Source organism: Acanthopagrus latus, chromosome 22, assembly GCF_904848185.1.
Source record: "Acanthopagrus latus isolate v.2019 chromosome 22, fAcaLat1.1, whole genome shotgun sequence".
NCBI lineage: Eukaryota > Metazoa > Chordata > Actinopteri > Spariformes > Sparidae > Acanthopagrus > Acanthopagrus latus.
Genome location: NC_051060.1, coordinates 13249789 through 13269415, shown reverse-complemented (window position 1 = coordinate 13269415; position 19627 = coordinate 13249789). Strand labels below are relative to the sequence as shown.

The 19627-nt window shown below is 43.8% G+C and overlaps 3 protein-coding genes across 4 annotated transcripts in view; all 3 read left to right on the top strand.

Moving 5' to 3' along the window:
- Positions 1-6267, top strand: part of LOC119012418 (rho-associated protein kinase 2-like) — a 34792-nt gene extending 28525 nt beyond the window's left edge. The window contains exons 26-33 of one of the 2 annotated variants that reach the window (XM_037086239.1): positions 589-757; positions 1037-1252; positions 1865-1932; positions 2052-2140; positions 2482-2560; positions 2679-2946; positions 3068-3347; positions 5626-6267. In XM_037086239.1, coding sequence (XP_036942134.1) covers positions 589-757; positions 1037-1252; positions 1865-1932; positions 2052-2140; positions 2482-2560; positions 2679-2946; positions 3068-3347; positions 5626-5629 — 1173 coding nt within the window. In that variant the 3' untranslated portion in view covers positions 5630-6267. The remainder of the gene's footprint in view (positions 1-588; positions 758-1036; positions 1253-1864; positions 1933-2051; positions 2141-2481; positions 2561-2678; positions 2947-3067; positions 3348-5625) is intronic. The other variant, XM_037086240.1, reaches the window with a different exon arrangement.
- Positions 6268-8881: 2614 nt separating this feature from the next.
- si:dkey-90m5.4 (leucine-rich alpha-2-glycoprotein) lies at positions 8882-10287 on the top strand. Its single transcript, XM_037086620.1, has 2 exons — positions 8882-8988; positions 9127-10287. Exon 2 carries the CDS (start codon positions 9129-9131, stop codon positions 10125-10127), a length of 999 nt encoding a protein of 332 aa, XP_036942515.1. The 5' UTR covers positions 8882-8988; positions 9127-9128; the 3' UTR covers positions 10128-10287.
- A 728-nt stretch (positions 10288-11015) lies between these two features.
- Positions 11016-16586, top strand: LOC119012037 (leucine-rich alpha-2-glycoprotein-like). The gene is made up of 2 exons (XM_037085485.1): positions 11016-11106; positions 11203-16586. The coding sequence occupies exon 2, from the start codon at positions 11213-11215 to the stop codon at positions 12233-12235; it is 1023 nt and encodes a 340-aa protein (XP_036941380.1). The 5' UTR covers positions 11016-11106; positions 11203-11212; the 3' UTR covers positions 12236-16586.
- The last annotated feature ends 3041 nt before the right edge of the window (positions 16587-19627 follow it).

The window sequence follows — 19627 nt, the reverse complement described above, 5'->3', positions numbered from 1 at the left end:
GGAGGTTTAAGCTCAAAGAGTACTGACACAGTGTGGGATGTTAGATGATCTGTGCAGAAATAATAAGATGTTCAGATGTGTAGGAGGAGAATTAGTCGACAGCAAAGGCCACACAATATGCATCATTTATCCTGAGAACATGCACGACAAGAAGATTTAGTCTCTTATTATAGCCAAAGCAATTCAAGTATTCTGTTTGCTGTGGCTTTTAATTGATTACAGCAGCCCAAGAAACTGAATTAACATTGTAAACTTTTTAGATTTTATCACTACAAATTCAAATATTGAGGTGTTTTGGGTACAAATATCTAATTTGATGTGATTTAAACGATTGTAGTATCAGGTTATTTTATTTATTTAAATGCACTGTGAGCTTTTAACTGGTTATGCAACAGCCCCAGTTTGATTTATTTAATATTAAACTTACCTATATCTTGCTGTTGGGTTATTATGAAGACATAGTATTAGTAAGGAATAAGGGTGACTCAATCGTAAGCTCAACAAAATGTAATAGTCAAGTCGAGAATTTGAAATTAGAAAATGTTCAAAAACTGTGCATGTAACTCTGTTTTGATGTCTGATGCTCAGCTGATCGCAGAAGAGAACCAGGTGCGCCTGGAGCTCCAGATGGCGTTGGACAGTAAAGACAGCGACATCGAGCAGCTTCGTTGCCAGATCACCTCCCTCAGCGTTCACTCTCTGGACTCCACCAGCATCAGCAGTGGCAACGAGCTGGACATGGGTGAAGGATACCCAGGTAGATGAAGGATACTTGCTCCCACACTTATTGTCCTATATGTTAGCGCCATCACACATATTTAAGTGCAGCCAGTGAGCGAATACACATCTGCATGTACTTCCTGTGTTCCTCTTTCTCCAGTCTCTATTCCTGAGTTCTTGTTGTTTCCTTTGTTTATACTTTGAGCCTCTTTGTCTTCCAGGCCGATTGTTTTTGACCTTTTTCCTCTTTATGCTTCTTCCTCCCCCCCCCCCCCCTCCTCATTTGACCTCTCTCCCTCTTCGGGGTCTGGCGCAGTGCGCATCACTCACTCCCACACGTCCGAATCAATGTCCTTCACCTACCAGCGCACACACAAATCCGTTTGCATCGACACCAGACCCAACCTTCACTCGGCTCACTCTCTCTTTGACTCTGACTCTGAGGATGAGGAAGAATGTGACGGGCGGCTGGAGCAGGGCCAGCGCCCCCTGGCCCTCACCTACGATCAGCCCGCTGAGGCTGAACCTGCAGGTGACCCTGCATGGAGGTTCAAAACCAGGGATGGGGATGAAAATACTGTTATTTCCAGAGTTTTACTGAAATTATGGGGAGAAAAAAAAAAGCCTCAACCCTGGTTCAACCTTGCAAGTGTCAGCTAATCCCTCTACTCTGTTGACTCTGTCCCTGCTGTGCTCTAATCCCTTGTAACATTCACTGGACACAGGAATACTCACAGCTTGATCCCAGCCTGCTTTCCTCAGATTGATTCCACTGCAGAGGATGTGGAGAAACTTTTTTTCTCCAAGAGTGAAGTGTGTGTCTGTGAGTGTGTGTGTGTGTGTTGAGTTTTACCAAAAGCCTCACATTGATCGCGCATTTTCACCTGCCATATGATGCACTGTAGACTCTTTATTATCTTTATGGCTCCTAGTGAATAGTCTGTTATTGAGGTCTAGTAGCTTCCTCTTGCCCTTTGGTTTTAAGTGAGGAATCATTTCCTCTCCAAGTGGTGAGTGTCTTTTTCAGGAAAATGCCACCAAATGCTTAAAATGTCACGGTGTTGTGCTTTTTTCCGCATGATTAAAAGCTGCTCTCCTCTTTGTGTTAACGTCTTCCTGTTTTTTTTCTCTCTCTGCAAACTAGACTCCAGGCTGGAGGGCTGGATTTCACTTCCCACCAAGAACACAAAGCGTTTCGGCTGGGACAAAAAAGTAATGTGTCCACTGTTGTCTTCTCATACCTAAACATTTGTTTTCTTAGTAAGCACCATTGCCGCTGAGTCATTTCCCCCCTCTAACCTTTCGGGCCTCGTTTCCCTTTTCCTTTGCAGTATGTAGTTGTGAGCAGTAAAAAGATCCTGTTCTACAACAGCGAGCTGGACCGAGAGCAGGCTAACCCTTTCATGACCCTGGACATCGAGTGAGTCATTTCGAGCCGGGTTTAAACATTTAAAAGCAGCAATAACTAATAAAATAGGTAGAATTTATGTATTGAGCACAATAGTTGCTAATCTTAGTTGCCTAGTAACTACAAAGATTCAACAGCTATGCTTTTGGCCCTGTGAGGCTTTGAGTTACATGCTAATGTCACCATGCTGACAAGCTCACAATGTCAATTGTCAAATGTCAGTTCAGTGCTAACATGAACTTTAGCAGGTATAATGTTACGCTTAAGATGAATATCAGCATAGCATTCATTTTAAGTTGTTACACTTACTACTCTTGATTTACAGTTAACTCTTCCATGTCTTCCTCCTACAGTAAGCTGTTTCACGTCCGACCTGTCACTCATACGGATGTGTACCGTGCGGATCCCAAAGAAATCCCAAGGATATTCCAGGTATTGTGTAAAACACCTTCTCTTTTTGTCCTCTCTCCTGCCAGTAAAAATGAGGTATGTCTTTTTAAACATTTTTTTCCTTGATGAAATTCTATTTCCTGTTTTTTCGTTCTCCCAGATCCTGTACGCCAATGAAGGAGAGATCAAACGTGACCAGGAAGTCGTAGTGGAGCCCACGCCGTATGGTGACCGTCCATCCTACATCAGCCACAAGGGCCACGAGTTCATCCTCACTCTCTACCACTTCCCCACCAGCTGTGAGGCCTGCACTCGGCCCCTGTGGCACGTTTTCAAGCCGCCGCCGGCCCTCGAGTGCCGCCGCTGCCACACCAAGTGCCACAAAGACCACCTGGACAAAAAGGAGGAAGTCATCGTGCCCTGCAGGGGTCAGTATGCTCATTCAAGACTCGATGTAGAGCTTCACTTGCATGGAAGCAGAAGTTTGTTGTTTGCAAAACTTTAACTGTACCCTGTTTGTGATCCATCTTAAATATCTTTCTTCGACAGTGAACTATGACATGTCCACTGCCAAAGAGCTGCTTCTGCTCACCAACTCTCCGGATGAGCAGCAGCGCTGGGTCAGCCACCTCCTCAAACGCATCCCGAGGAAACACCCGACGATGAGTCCTCCCGCTGCGATACAGAACACCCCTCACGAAGCGACGTCGCGTTCCTCCCCACGAGTCTCTCCACATCCTTCACCCAGGAGTTCGCCTCGTATGTCGGCCCATCGCGGGGCCATCAAGATCCAACCTAGCAGACCGCAGCAGCCGTCGGGGAAGCCCAGGTGAGGACGGGGAAAGTTTTGATGGAAAATCTTGAGACATTTTCACATTTTAATGCAAAATTTATTTCTGGAGAGCATTGCTCTTTGCATCTGTCATCCATCTTGATCTTGAGGTCAAACTCACTATGATGATGCTTATATGTAGGGCGAGTTTTCAGTTTTATTCAAACCACAAAATAATGTGTTTACATCCCAATAGTGTAGGAGATGTGTTGGCAAGAAGGGTTAGAAGCATACAGAAAAAACGATGCCTGCATACTGAAGAGTGCCTCCAAAACAAAAGAAATTTAGATCTAAAGAGTGGATCTATGACATTTCAATAACAAGATGTAATCTGAACTCAACTCTTTATTTGGGAGCATCTTTTTAGTGTCCTTGCACCTTTTCTCTTGAAGCAGTTTTTATCATCCAACAAAAAATGTCGCTGTTGTTGTTAAGAAGTGTGGCAAACAATTTTAAGTTCCCTTTGCGCCATAAATGGTCATTTTAAAGTCATGTCTTAGGGATTCTGGTTGTGGTGCAGCTTCTTTCTGTTTTCCCCCAGTTTTTCATTACATTTTGCCAGAGGGCCTCTTCTGAGTCATTGTCACAAGAGAATCTTGTTTACAGGAAACTGTGCTGATCAGTATTCTTTTAGCAGTAGGAAACTTCTGGGTGAAAAATCTGAGCTAATCCTACAGAAAAAAAAATCTATTTTCCTGTACAGTGGTTGAAAGCCTCATTAATTGCTGTTCATTTGTTGATGATTCGTGATTATGATTAGTTTGAAGGGGCCCACAGCTTGATGTCTTCATTAAAAAGAGATGCCCTGATTCATTTGCATGCGCATAAGGCTGTATGCAGCTTTAATGCAGCGCCAGTAGCTGCCTAATTGAGCAGGAAATGGCACCAAACCATCACAGGAGTCACTAATTGTACCTGTCTTGTTTCCATGTGATTGATTAAGACACTCAGAGTTTGCTCTCTCAGCCCCAACCTAACTGGCTCTCATCCCTCAGTGCTGGCCCCATGCTCCGTATCATCCTCCACTGACCTTTGACCTCTCCACCTCTGACCTCACCTTTCTAACGTCTCTCATGCTGGGAGACTGTAAGTAGCAGAGCTTGTTTTTTTTTTTTTTTTTTTGCGCCATGTCCTCCCCCCCCCCCGTAATGCCGTGCTGCTGTGTCCACTAACCGTCCCCTCATCGTAACAAGCACTCAGTGAACTGCTCACAGCTCTGTGCTGCCCCCAGGTGAACCTGCCACGTATTGGTCAATAAAGCACTAACAGGAATCCACCTCACATTTGCTGTTTTCAGATTGCTTGATTTTGGCCTGAAAGACTGGAGTTGGGCGTTGGATGATGTCGATAATGATGATGATGATGATGATGATGATTTGTTCTTCTGAAGGAAGAGAAAGAGGGTGGACAGAGGGTAACTGGACCTCTGCATGTGTTGGTTTGCAGTTTGTAGAAGGTCTCATTGTGGCCAGAGGCATGTTGTGTTGGTGTGCTTTTGTTAAATTTCCAGTTCAGTTGAAAACATGAACTTGTTTTTACGATAAACGTTTGACAGTTTTTGGAAAATATGCTCACTGCACATGTTTAATGCACAGGAAGCAGACAGATTTGGGATTAATCTGTATGTTTGCCTTAAGTATTAAAAGTTATAGTGGTTCATAGGAATACTCTTATACACTAGCTTGACTTCAAGTGTTATATAAGGAGATCAATAGCAGGCTTATTCAATTATCTTTTCAACATGAATGTTTAATCTTAATTTAAGTATATTCATAAGAACAAGGACGCAATGTACCATAGAAGTCATAAATATCTTTACCTTTTTGTGTAAGTACTGCACATGTGTAGAAAGCGAGATAACTCCCTCCTAAGCTACTTTCCGTCATCCGTTATGTTAAAAAGCAATGCGTTTTATTCTTTTTTTCTTTTTGCTAGATTTACTCGCCCGACATGGTATTTTACATGACCCGGGCAATCCTCGCTGTTGTGCCCTGCAGGCATGAAAATCCAGATGAGAAAGCGAATAAGCATATTTTCTAAAATTGTGCTTCAATATTTAAATTCTTGCAAAAAAAATAAATAAATAAAAAAATACAGACCAGCATTATTCCCATATCTGTCTGCTCTTTGTGCATGTCACTCGTGCATTGTGTGGAACGCTTCCTTGTGTAATATGTGTGGATTTTGTGTGGGTGAGCCTTTTTGAAGTCCAGCCATCCTTGTTGGTGCCATCGCAGGTTTTCACATCATTTTCTTTCTCTCCCTCTCTTCACAGTTAACCCTGGCTGATCAAAGATGTGTATTTTCATCTATGCGGATTAATGACCACAGTCTGGACGCAGTGCCTACATGCCTTTTCTTTTTCTTTTTCGGGGAAGTAGACTGAAAAAAATAAATAAATAAAAAAGAGAAAGTCTAATCGTGGACAGAAGCGATTGCAGAGACTGGCTGTCGTCATGAGAACTGGGACTGTCTTTGTCGTTGTAACAAGAGGAGAAATGAGCAGTATTCATCTGAAAGCCTCAGCTGCCTTATTTTGTAACCGTCATGACAAAAACATGGACATTTTCTTCTGTCAGATTCAGTGACTCACATGGATCTGTGTGTGTGTGTGTGTGAGGTGTTAGGCATGTGTGTGTGAACATTTGTACATAGGTTAAAGAGGTCTGTCTGTGTATTGTAGCACAGAAAGTGTAGCTAATAGTATGTGACTGTTTTTATTTTTGTGGATGTAAGTCAGCAGCACATTATACAGTATCTGCTTGTCCTGTAAATGAATACGGTTTTAACGAATCATCACGATTTTTGGACATGTTTTGTCTCACAATTACAAGATAACACAGAATAATGTGAATTGAACAGTGTTTTCTCACCATTCATGATGAATTTAAATAAAATCTGTTACTCTGACGGTGAATAATTCACTTTTTCATTCATTGTTTAAAATCTGATATGTCTCGATGTCTTGCTGTGAGGGAGCTTTCAGGCTGGTGTAGATGCTGCATCAAAAGCAGAAGACAGGCGGGGGATGAAATGTGTAAAAAGAGAATCAATTCCAGTGATTTTTTTCTTGGGTTTTGACATTTTGGGGAAACTTTTCTGAATCTGATTTCTCCACCCAGATCACTGAGGTAAAACTGACATTTCGACTGGCTTGCTTTCTTGCCAGCACCTCTAACAGTGCAGGTGTGCTAAATCAATTCTTGCGTGCCAAAGTAGCTGCTTAAATTATGCATATGTATGACATGCTGATGTAGTGGCATATCACAAAGTAATGGTATTAAAAGTGGGACTACTAATGACACGTTGAGGAGCAGTGTTTTCTGTGGAAGAGCTTCTGTTGGTGTTTGACCTTTTTGTTGACTTTCGATATCTTTTATACATACTGCCGGATGCTAGAAAAAAAACTGTATCTGATCCTGATTGTTTTAAGGTAAACTCATTACAAATAAGAGCTAATTATATGCAGTGTACAGTGATTAGTAACACTAAAGTGACAAGACCAAAAGCATTAATAAGGAGTCTTTATTCTGACATTACATATATACATGTTATAGGAACATCCTTCAGAGGTGTAACATCTGACGACAGTGTATTTTCTGAGACTCTGAATTACACCAGAATAGTCCGTCTCTATCTTGCAAGTGCATGTGGAGTGAGTGGGCTTGACTGAAATAAATCTTTCAGAGCAGCCTAAAGCCAACTGGCACTCATCATACATAATGCAATAGTTCATCATGTTGCCCATCTGCTAAAATCGTATTTCATACTGCCGGTCTAATCCATTCCCGCTATCAGCCGTGTGACTGTACATCCTGGTTAAATAACCATGAAACCTGCCGTACCTGCCTGCTGCGACCTCGGGGTGGCACACAGCCTTCTGCTGCCGCTTCTCCTCCTCCTCCTCCTCCTCCTCCTCCTCCTCGCAAATAAACCTGCGGATTTTAACTCCAATCTTTTAAGTTACATTTATAAAAGGGTGTTTCTTGTGGTGGGGGTCAGTTTATTATTGTGCTGTACAAAAGTGAGGTGTTTTAATTTCATGCTGCTCTACCATGCCATACCATACCATGCTGCATATTATTGTAATCTTGGTTCGCTGGACACCTTAACTGTCCTCCAGGTTACGTCACATTTGGAAAATCGACACTTCTCCACTGGCAGGATGGTGGCTAGTGGAAAAAGCAACTGCTAATGTAAATTGTTCAAAAACTCTCTTTTTAACAAACTGTGTACACAAATAATGTTCTCAATGCTCATGTTCATGTGTAGAGACCCTGGTGATACTACGAGCAAAGTTTCATGTTGTGTCGAGCCTTCTTAGTGTTTTAAAAATAGCGATTTTGATGCTACCTTTAAAGTGCCCTTAGCACTCCCACTGAAAATGAGTTTGAGCCGAAAACTAAAATACAGTCAATCTACGGTCAAAGTGCCTCTTTCATTGTAATTATGCTTTTACATGAAGGTTTGACTCGGGTACATTCACAAGAAAAGCCTAGGTTGCATTTTGGTGAGAGTTTCACTTTAAGTCTTAAGTGAGCTTTACTTTTATTCTTCCCTTGTTATCAAGGCAGAGGGAAGAAATGGAAAATAGTTTTACTGTTGCATTGCAGCCCTCAGTCTGTGTTCTAGCACACCTGTGAACACTGTTCAGTCGTCGTTAAATCATTATGTCACATTGAAAACTGTGATGACCCACAATACAGCTTTCATTGTTTGTGAATTAAGTTGTATTGTTCAGTATAGGTCATGTTCAGACTTTTTTTAAAAATTTTGTATCAGTTAGAGGGGATTTGGGGAAATTTTGGGGCTTAAGTTATCAAATAATGTAGCGGAGTAATATTTGCCTAATATTTGTAGTGGAGTGGAAGCAAAACATTGAAAATACTCAAGTAAAGTAAAAGTACCTCAAAATCTTACTGAAGCACAGTAGTTGGGTACACGTAGTTATGTTCCTTCACTGTGTATGACTACACTTACACAAGTTAAGGGTATTGGTGTTTACAAGATGAGGCCTTTATTGAACTGTTCATCAAAATGTTTTAACTTATACTGCTTAATAACAACATATTACGCCTTAAAACTTTAACATGTTTTACCTTGTGAGTTGGTGTGAACATGTGCTTTTTTCTGACAATTCATTTATCTTCCACCAAAATAAATCAAATTAATGTGGTTTTGAACTGGTGATCGTGCAGTTTTACCTCTCTCTCACTGCTCTCTCCCTCCCACTCTCCTTCTGTTTCCCCACATTTGGAAAAAAAAAACAAAAAAAGTATTTCATTTTTTCACTCAGTGGAAAAAAAACCCATCACACAATAAAACCTCTTAAGCTCAAAGAAACACTTCAACACTTTATTTGAGAATCAGCAATCGTTAATGGAACTAGTTTTTTTTTTTATTCAATAAAACACAAGTTAAAACTAAGTTTTCCAGGTCTTGTACATTCCCTGCAGGTTTGAGTCACACAGTCTGTTGCAACTGGCTGTCCTTGACGAATGACTGTGCTGTGACAGGTCCTTGTTTACTCAATAAGTAATGATTAGATTGGGGGATTGTGCTCCCCAAATGACTCAGTAATTCAGGGAGTGAACGCTGCTGCGAGTCTGGCTGGTAGTCATCCGACTAGAGAACAACAGTAAGTTTTAATTTGCTGAACATCATGTGCATGAACTGGACATTATTGATTTGTGGGGTGAAACACGATTTAAGCCCTTGCAAGCTTTCTGACGTCTCATTTTAAATTCTCCGTGTCCTCTTTCGTCTTGTGTTCTAGTTATGAGGTCCTGGTGTGCTCTTGCTTTCCTCTGGTTGGTGTATCTTTGCCGTGGCGCTCTGTCCTGCCCGGCACTTTGCAAATGCTACCACAGGAGAGCTGAGGTGGTCTGTAACAAAGTTACCCTGACAGAGTTCCCCACAGAGGGGCTCCTGAAGAACACCACCCTGCTGACCATCCAGTTCACGAACATCACCTCCATCTCAGAGCGGCAGTTAAACGCCACGCCCCTGCTGAAAGGGCTCCACCTGTACAGCAACCACCTGCAGAGCCTCCCCTCGGATCTCCTCCGAGGCGTCCCTCGGCTCGACACTTTGGATCTCACAGACAACAAGCTGTCTGAGCTGCCTGCAGACGTCTTCAGCCACGCCCCGCTCGTCAGCTTAGTGCTGAAGAACAATCAGATTGCGAAAGCCGATGCTGAGTGGCTTCCTGATAACAGCACTGTCACCTGGTTGGACTTATCAGGGAACCACTTAATGAAAATCTCAGCTGCTCTGCTTCAGAAGCTGCCCCAGCTGGAGAATCTGGACCTTTCCAACAACCGCCTGGAGACGATCACCCCCGATTCTTTCAATGCTCTGGCCAAACTCGAGAGGCTAAACCTGCAAAACAACAAGCTGGACACCCTGGATGCATCTCTGTTCCAGAGCACCCAGAACCTCACCTATCTGTTCCTCTCACGCAATAAACTCAGCAAACTCCCCGAAAACCTTTTCCAGGGGCTCACTCAGCTCAAAGCCCTGAGTCTGGAAGACAACCAGCTGAGGCACATCCCTGCCGGGTTGCTGGACCCTCTGAACTCCCTGGACGAGGAGGGGCTGGACCTGTCCGCCAACCCCTGGCTGTGTGATGGGAAGATCGAGTACCTGTGGAGGTGGCTTCAGAAGAACCAGAGGAAGGTGTTCCTGCCAGAGACAATCCTGTGTGCCGGGCCGCCGGCTCTGAGAGAGCGCTCAGTGATGTCACTGACAGACAGTGAACTAAACCTTCAGTCTTAACGTTGTCCGTCAAACTTGTTATAATCTTGTTATGATATGCACTCAGTTAACCCTGTGTCAGCTGTCTTAACTTTTCAATCGTGAAACATTCTTCCATCAATGTACAGTCATGTCAATGTATAATTAAATATATATAATTAAATATATTAGAAGATCCTTTAAAAGTTTGTGTTTATTCTTTTATTTTTTGTACTTCAACTGCAGATTAAACATGTTGTTAAAGGTGCAATATGTAAGAATTGGCCACCTGTCAAATTCTTTCTCCAAACAAACAGGGGGCAGCACATCACCAGGGTAACCACTAACCTCTGCCAACTGGATCTGCCATTAGCTAGTTAGCTCAGTTAGCTGTGCAGCTAGTGGTCCAGACCTAGAGCTCAGGGGGCAGAGGGTTGTTGGAGTTTACATCGCTGACACATGAGATTTGGACTGGGACAGGATTGGGCGAGCTGGTTGGCATGCTAATGTCAGTAGTTATTTCCGCAGCATATTAAAAAGTCGTCATCACATCAAAACCGAGCTAAGCTAATCTAAGCAGCGTGTTGGCTGTAGATCCATATTCCAGTGACAGAAATTGTAGTGGTATCAATCCTCTCATCTGAATCTCAGCAAGAAAACAGTTAATCATATTCCCCAAAAAGTCAAACTATTCATTCAACAGATTTCATGGAGTTATAATCCAAACGCAAGTGACATATAAAAGATTAAAAAAAATCACACCTGAAAACATACCATACCATTGCGCAATGAAAAAAAAAAAGAAAAGAAAATATCGATTTGTGTGAAGCAACATCTGTTCTGTTAGAAAGGTACAGGAACAAGTCACCACTCACAGGCTGTTGAGCTGGTTTGTTTGCTTGGTACTGTTTGCCTCTTGCAACATTTTGTCCTGATTCACTGCTGGGAACAAATATAGTCAACACTGTATAAAACCAAGACTTTAACCAAACACAGGGGGGGATTCTGCTGTGCCTTGCAGGTAGGATTATACATTTGTCGTTTCTTATACATTTTCTTGATATCCTGCATGAATCTTTCTCTCTCTCTTACAATACCCCTCTTTCCCTTTGTGCAGTGCTGTAAAGATGAACTTGGTACTTGGTGCTCAGGTACTCCTGATTCTCACTGTGCTGGCTGAATGCCGCTACCAAAAAAGAGGCACCAACTCGTGCCCAGATCTGTGCTCCTGTTCGGGTGTAGAGGTGGTGTGTAGCCAAGGTTCCCTCACCCATTTCCCTGCGGATGGTTTGCCCTCCAACACCACTCGACTGTCCATCCAATCCACCAAGCTCAGCAATATCACAGCCGGCCATCTGAGTCTCGTGCCCCTTTTGAGCAACCTCCAGCTGTATCACAACAACCTGTCGAGCCTCCCTGCAGATCTACTGAAGCACGTTCCTCACTTGAGCACCTTGGATCTGACGGGAAATCGGCTGGTCCATCTCCCTGCCAACATCTTCAGCCGTGCCTCGCTTCGCAGTCTAGTGCTGAAGAGCAACCTGATCACAAAAGCAGAGGCCGAGTGGTTTCCTGACAACAGCAGCCTCACCTGGCTGGACATGTCTGGAAACCGCTTAGCAGGCGTACCCGCTGCTCTGCTTCACAGACTGCCAGATCTGGAGACTCTAGACTTGAGTGACAACAACCTGCAAGACCTTCAGCCTGACGCCTTGAAGAACCTGCCCCACCTGGCGACACTGAATCTCGCCGGGAACAAACTAACCTCCCTGAGACCTGCAACCTTCGCCCACAACCTGAAACTGTCCCAGCTGTTTCTTCAGCAGAATCGTCTCCGAGAGCTGCCAGCGACCCTCCTCCGGGGTCTCCAGCGTCTTGAACTTCTGCTGCTGGATCAGAATCAGCTGCAGCATCTGCCCTCAGGGCTGCTGGACGGCAGGAAGTCCTCTTTCAGCGTGATCTTAACAGGAAACCCCTGGGTGTGCGATGAGAAGATGGAGTACCTGTGGAATTGGCTCTCCGCCCATCGTCAAAACGTCTTCTTTTTGGAGGAGGTGACGTGTGAAGTGCCTGAAGCTCTTCAACTGCGACAAGTGGTCTCACTGACTGGCAGTGAGCTCGGACTTGACAAGATCAAAAATGAGCAATGAGGAGGTGGTATGGTGGAGTGGATATTTTCCTTTTACCCTCTAAATTTCCACTGAAACCTCCTGCCGAAGAGTAAATGATTCACATATAACTGACTGTGTCAAAGGCTGAAATAAAACTTCATGATTCATTCTTTCACCCGGCGCTGCTTCCTTACGATCTCTCCATTGTTTTTGGACGTTGTCCGGCCCACTGGGTGGCTTAAGATACTCAATTCATTATCCAAAGCCAATGAGCCATGAGCAATGAGTGCAGGTCATTAAAGAGCTAATTTACTCAAAACATCCCGGACAAAAATGTTTTACAGCGAACCTCAATGCTATCTGATTAATTACGATGTATGCTTTTTCCTATAAGGGACATTATCTCAAGTTAAATGAGTGGAATTCAATGTGCAGTCAAACTGAATGAGGATCACCAAAGAACAAAGTCCAAGATATGTTCACTGGTGCCACATCAAACGAGATTACAGCTTTCTATCCCTCCTCCCTTGATGTTTTTCTTTTAAGATTCTCACCGCAGCTGCTGACTCCAACAGATCTGTCTCACTTGTTGTCGGCTGCGTCACAGATTGCAGCAGTGTTTCAGTCCTGCCTTTTTGTTGTTGTTGTTGTTTTTAATGATGTTGAGCATGTGGGAGTGTGTGGGCAGTGCAATGGCTGAGTCTCGCAGATGACCTCTTGTGGATGTGTTTAAATATCTCTCTGTTTGTCTTTCTTTAAGTCTCCCTCTCTCCGTCTCTTTTATATTTAGTGTGTGTGTGTGTGTGTGTACAGTTACTGTCCTTAAGCCTTGATCACAGTGAGTGCACCCCAAATGTAAGTTATTGCTCTCATAAAATATAAAATATCGCCTCCTTTAGAGGCTGTTACTTACGAAAATTAAACCTTGTTTGCAAATGCTCCCTAAAGAGCCGACGGGAAAACTTCAGAGGCTTGATGTATGTTCTTTCATTCTACCTTTTTTCCGAAATTGTGTCCGGAGGGTTAAAGGTTCAGGAAGTGTTGGTCCGAATCCTAATCTTGTTTTATTAGAGTTCCCTCTGGATGGAAACATCTGTTCTGGGTAAAGTGAACAAAGGCTCTTTGGGCAGGACTTTTAATCTCCATCTGCTCCTGACTCCTCGGGGCCCCGATGCTCGGTGAGTGTGTAATTTATCCTCGGACAAATGAGAGCGAGGCTTCCCTCCTCAGATCAGCGTGGAGGAACGGAGTCTTATCTCTGGCTCGCTGCCGTGCTGTCGGCTAACGATGACTGACTGACTGACACTGAAATCTAAAGGTCATCCGCAGCTTTCTCTGACTTGGTGTTGTTACAACGGAGACATGATCATGTTTGATAGCTGCTCATTAGCACATAATAATGCCGACCTTGTTAACGCAACAACATGTTGATCCGGCCTTAAAGCAGCACTCTTGGTGTTTTCACACTTTGGTTCTTGTACAGTGTTTCGTTTTTAGGTGTTTGTGAGCTTCAAGTGCTATAGTGGTTTGATTTTGTTACCTTTGGAATGAGCTAGGCTGTTTCCCCTGTTTCTTGTCTTCTGGCTGTAGTTGTACATCACACATATCACATAAATGTGAGTGAAGTAACAATCTTCTCATCTAACTCTCCACCAGAATATGAATATGTGTATCCATCAAACTCCCTTTTTGTTTCGTGTGAGTCTTGTGATACTGTTTTTATATCAATAACTGCTGCTATGGCCTCATGATCTGAATATTTTGAGTTTCCCATCTGCAGCCTTTGCATCTTTTTACAAATACACTGTCTCCGTTCGTGAATAAGTGTCTCCACAGGAAGGTCGAGGCAAACATTACAAGCTGGAGTACGATTAATCACGAAGACAGAAAAATCCCAAGATGAAGTTTCCCCTCTAACCAGAGACACACATCCATTAACAGACGCATCTCTTCACTCTGTTCTTCGACCTTGGTACCGCAGGTCGCGCTCACCTTCTTACGCCGCATGTGTCTGAGCTCAGGATTGAAATAAGAAAACCGGCCGACTCGTTAAAAGCTCACCTGAAGGCGGGTGAGAGGAGTCACACCGCGGCTTCCTTCGGGAGCTTGAGGCCATTACCAATGCAAGCACTTAAGAACAGCAAAACACTCCCACTGAGCCCTTTATCAACCCTCCCACGCGTTTTTTTCACTCAGAGTTGACGGGATGTTGTTTATGCCTTTAAAATCGGTGCATGTTTGGGACCAGCATGCATTGCGGCTCACCTTGCATGTTTAATCAATTGTCACCGCGAGTGGTTTGAGGCTGGTGAGTGTGGAGGAAACATCCCGGTGCCATGCATTAACCTGCGTCTTCATTTATCATAATCCTGCGTGCATTTTATTAATCCCGTCCTCCCGCGCTCATAAATCATCACTCTGTCTGATGACATAAACATGGAAAAGGGACCGTGCTGCCGCGTCTTTGCATTATCTCATCATCGGCGAAGAGAACCGAGGCCTGCCCCGCCACCACCCCGCCCGACTGTATGATTGGTTGTTGTAAATGGCCTCTTGAGCTCTCCAGGGAAATGGGGCTATTAGGGGGCTCTTCCTAGATGGACGCCGTGTTTAACACCCGGCCACAAATCGAGGCTATTTTACTGCGGGAAATAAACGTTGCGGCGGAGGCTCCCTGCGTGTCCCCAGACGTGCAGGCAGTAAACCGTACGGAAAACACATTAACCTCTGCCGAAATGATCAGATATTTATCCATCAAAATCTCCCATCGCACGTGACAGCGCAGACAGAAGTGGGAGAAAAAAAAACTTTGAAAAAAAAGGAAAAAAAAAAACTGCATCGGCCAGAATGATCAACGTTGACAGCGACGCAGCCTTAATGGCGACGAGATTAATGGAGGACACACAAAGCAGCAGCGGTGACGCATTTTTAAGAGAGGAGATGAGGCATCGTTTTTTTTTTTTTCTTTTTTTTTTTTACGGATGTTGCTCTATATTCTCAGCCAGATACTGCCGGTTGTTTTGGCTAAAGACCGGATAAAAATAACCTGATAAGACTGTGAGAGTGTTGGAAATGCAGCACAGGGGACAGACAGGTGTCAGGTTTCTGTTTGAATGGCTGGTTCAAACAAATGGCTAAATACATGTTCTTACTTATTGTTTTTTTTACGTATTTTTTTTTGTTGTTACAGTTCACCGGTAACCTTAATGAGTTACTTTGCAGATTCAGGTTTATAATGCAAAACATAATCAACAAATACAGTACCGTACGTATTCTCACAGGTTAAGATAAGGGCCCTGATGTACCATCGGTGAGTATCTGTGGATCTTTTTGCGCAGCTCTGTTAGCATGGCTGGCTGGGCTCATAAGATCAGCGGTGGAGCCCATCAGACATATGAGCTGGTCGTTGCGGTGTGTTTAAGTGCAGTGATTTTATGTTGTTTGATGGGCCCTGTGGCATTTTTGATCCCTAGGGGACAATTTACAAGCTTTCCAGCAGTCTATAAAGGAATCAAATTAAAAGGCCAACAAGTATCTGCTGCAAAATTAAAGGAAAATGATGTAAAAATTGTCACTTTGTGCGATTTGGCATCCCCCACTATTACTGAGCACAACACCACCATCGTCGTAAATACAGATCCCAGGTCTGTAACAACTTGTCAGACCTAATGAAGGCACTAATGATGCATTTTCCTAAGAGAGCCACTGTTCATAACAAGTACTTTTAATCTTGGTATTTTAGCCTTAATGTGATGATGATGATGTGACTTAAACAGAAGAAAATGAACAGTGGTCGAACACTATTTTATCAAGTAAAGGATCCGAACACTTCTTCCATCACTGGGATGTGGTATTGTTGAAGTGACTGGTCCGTGCGACATTTTGATCCAAACAAATCTGAGAGGAAATGTGCTGATTGCTGTTTTTAACGGCCACGCTTTTCACCAGGTGAAAAGCCTGCTTTCAAACACAGTGTCGAAATGCAGTAATTGTTCCTTAATGGGGTTAGCGGTGAGCATTTTTAAAAAGACAATTTTTCTGCATTTTACCCTTTATTTGACAGTCAGTGTAGTGAGAAGGAGGAACCATGCAACAGAGGTCCCTGAGGTCCCAGGCCGCCCCACAGCGCGGGGGATTCGCACGCTGTTGAAGCACTTCGTTTGTGACCCTTTTAGTGGCCGAGTGTTCCTGGATCACCAGCAAAACACACCTTGGGTAGTTGGAACTCCTATTCTACGGAAGAAATCCTCGCTATGACATGTTGTTTGGTATATTTTCCAAGGCAAGGATCACACCGTTGTCAGGAAGATGAAGACTGCTTTAGATTTCTTTTTTTTTTTCATGTCACTGTTTCGTTACTAATAAAATTCAGTTCAAAACAGCAGAATGAATAAACAAGATGATTGGCGAACAGCGGAGGTGTGTCGCTGCATTACTTGTGCCCTGCTCGAGTGCACTGACTTGAACAAGATGTTGTTTAAAATCACTTGTGAGTCACTTGTGAACTTTTGATTTGTGATTTCCATCCACATCCATTGGTTTTGTTCCGCTGGTCTTGGGTCGGGTCGCGGTGGCAGTAGGTCCACCAGGTCCTTTCAAAGGTTTAACACCAACAAGGAACGTCAAGAGCACACACAATATTTCGGACCGTTTATGCATGCAGGGCTACGCGTTAATGTGCAAAGACAACACAAGGAAGGCAACTAAGCCAAATGTCAATTGTGCGATACCACTTAACTGCGTCTTTCATTAGCCCGCCGTGAAGGAAACCCAACAGCTCTGATCGACTAATGACACGCTTTTAGCCTCTGAAAAAAAAAAAACAAAAAAAAAACACACACCCACAGATCATTTACTCTTCCACCAACTTCACCCATTCCCATCTGACTCTACACATCCACTCTCTCTAATTACTATGTAAATATTCCTCTGCTGCGAAGCTCTGTGTACGGATTTGATGAGGCTGCTGTTAGAGGGGAAATCTTTTCCTAGTAGACACTCAATTCCTTCTCTGTCTCGCTGCGTGATTTTTCTTGCCAGGGGACGGCAGATTGATCTGCACATTTCCATCCATCTGTAATCACCCGCAGTGACCCACGCAGAGGACAAGCGAGGCCGAGGGAGTTTAATTACCTCCAAGCACAAAAGACAAGGACGCACCATTTCATCACCGCTTGACGTCTAAATCTCCTCGACGACTCCTCGCATCCTCGGACAAGTTTTTTTTTTTACGTCGGCTCGCTGACATCCTTTCACACTGAGCTCATGTAGATTATCATCCGGCTCCGTCTGCCCAGAGGGGCTTTATGCGGCGCCTATAACAGACCTTTCACCTGTTGTTGGGGCGGGCAGCATGGAGCGATGCGGAAACTTGTTCACGGCATGTAGAAACAAGGTCAAGGCCAGCCTGTTGCGGGGGAGAGCATGTGTTGGGGATGAGCGTAGAGACGCCAACTGTTTGTGAGGGTGGCCTGCGAGAAAAACAACGAGCGTGAGCTGAGACATTCATCTAACCACTTACTGATCGGTGCATCGGTTAAGCTCCTGCTAAGATCTCTGTTTAAGTCATTGATTATTCAGGAATATCTGCGCATTAAATCCAGAGCCTGAGCCAATTAGCCTAGCTTAGCATTAAGAGCGGAGGCAGAGAGAAACAGCTCTTTGCATGCGCATGTCGAGTCTAATATTGGATTAGGCTCGATTCAATCCGAGGGAGCTGTTTGCGCTCCGCTGAGCACAAGTGTAGATAACACATCAAATGTAATTTGTTTGATCTGTATAAAAATATAAATTGATCACGACAGTTTACAGTTTTTCCCAAAATGCGAAACAATGTTACTTTTACTGAGACGTCAAGTGGTTTGCCAGTTTGTTGTGCGAGCTAATGTTGCTTACGTTAGCTGTGTTATCAATATGACCTTTTTAATCTTCAGCCCACGTGATCTCATCTTGTATATGTTGCTGTTTTGAGAGCAAATCCTCGACACAGAGTTTTACTTTTGCAGCAGCAATCAATCCTCCGCCTGTGTCTGTTTCATTTTTCACAAGATGGATGTCGCCCCTTTGAATGAAACTTCACTCGGCGTGTCACATTAACCTGCGCTAGAGTCCCAAAATCCATTACAATAATGCAGAAGCTGTCACAGTTTGACATATGGAAGAGGCATGTTTGAGCGATTCCGTGACAGAGATGAATGTGTCGTCCCAGAGGAGGTGTAAGTCTGACGACACCCTCTCTAAATATTGGTTTTATGGCCCTGCAGCCTTAAATTAATTGTAATCATTTTAACAATCCTCAGCGGGACGACGATGTTCCACTCCATTAAACGTCATTGTCTCTGGGTGAGATAATCAGCAGTGGCAAGTGCATCAGAGACCAGGTTAGATCTATCACTAGCAGGCTTTTGGCCTCTCAAGGCCAATTTCCTTAATGAGATGTCCATACATTTATCAGCAGAAGTGACACGGGGCCACTGCAACATGGCTGATACCGTGGAATTAGCCCTTTGTGAGCCATTTTTGAAGTGGGAAAGAGAAAACACTCTGCAGAACCAGGTCTTTATTATTCAGGCGGCGGTACACAGGAGAGCCGTTTATTTCTTTCATGTGCTGCTGTTTATAACCTTCTAATTAAATTCATTTGCTAAAAAAGCAGTGCAACGGACAGATTGATTTTTACATAAACTGTGGCAGCTTTAACAAGGCCTCGGCTTTGAACAAGTTATTTGAGGCTGTCAGTGGACGCCGCTTCCAAAGCCCAAGTTCATCAGGAGGCTGTAGCTTGGCAGAAATGTAATGCGAAGGTCGTTACTTCAGACGGCCAGGGCCTGATCAAAGCCGGCAGCGCCGCAGAAATGGTTGAACTAGCAGTGCAGAACAAAACCAAGTGCACAGCCAATAAATGACAATTCACCCAACGCCACCCGAGTCATTACGGGGTAACAACATGAATAAACACACCATGGTCCTGACTTTTAATTTGCATATTCATATTTGCTGTATGTGTTTTCTCTTTACACTGGGGGACCCGTCAGCCTGGAGGACTCACAGCAGAGGGTAAAGATTTTCTCTGTGAAATTGGTTCCCTGAAGGAAACGTTGCCGCCTCACACTTACGACCTTCACAGCTTGCTGAGTCTTAGTTTAGATTTTTCCCATATGTTTTGAATTTCGCTTTCACTTTCAAAGGAATATGTAAAAGGTTTGAAGAGCGTTGCGGCTGGGAAGGTGAATGAGACGCTCGGGATCGTGACTCCAGAGCTGGAGCAAGGAGATGATTAGCATAGCTTAGCATAAAGACTGGCAGCAGGGGAAACAACTAGCCTGGGTCTCTTATAATCTGAAGAATAAACATGTATCTCATTTACTTCACCTATACCCATTAAAGCACAGCCGATACTGGATTTTGGAACAATACCTATATGAGGTAGCA

Excerpts from the sequence above, each read along its gene's own strand:
- si:dkey-90m5.4 (XM_037086620.1), top strand. The coding sequence starts at position 9,129 with ATGAGGTCCTGGTGTGCTCTTGCTTTCCTCTGGTTGGTGTATCTTTGC.
- LOC119012037 (XM_037085485.1), top strand. The coding sequence starts at position 11,213 with ATGAACTTGGTACTTGGTGCTCAGGTACTCCTGATTCTCACTGTGCTG.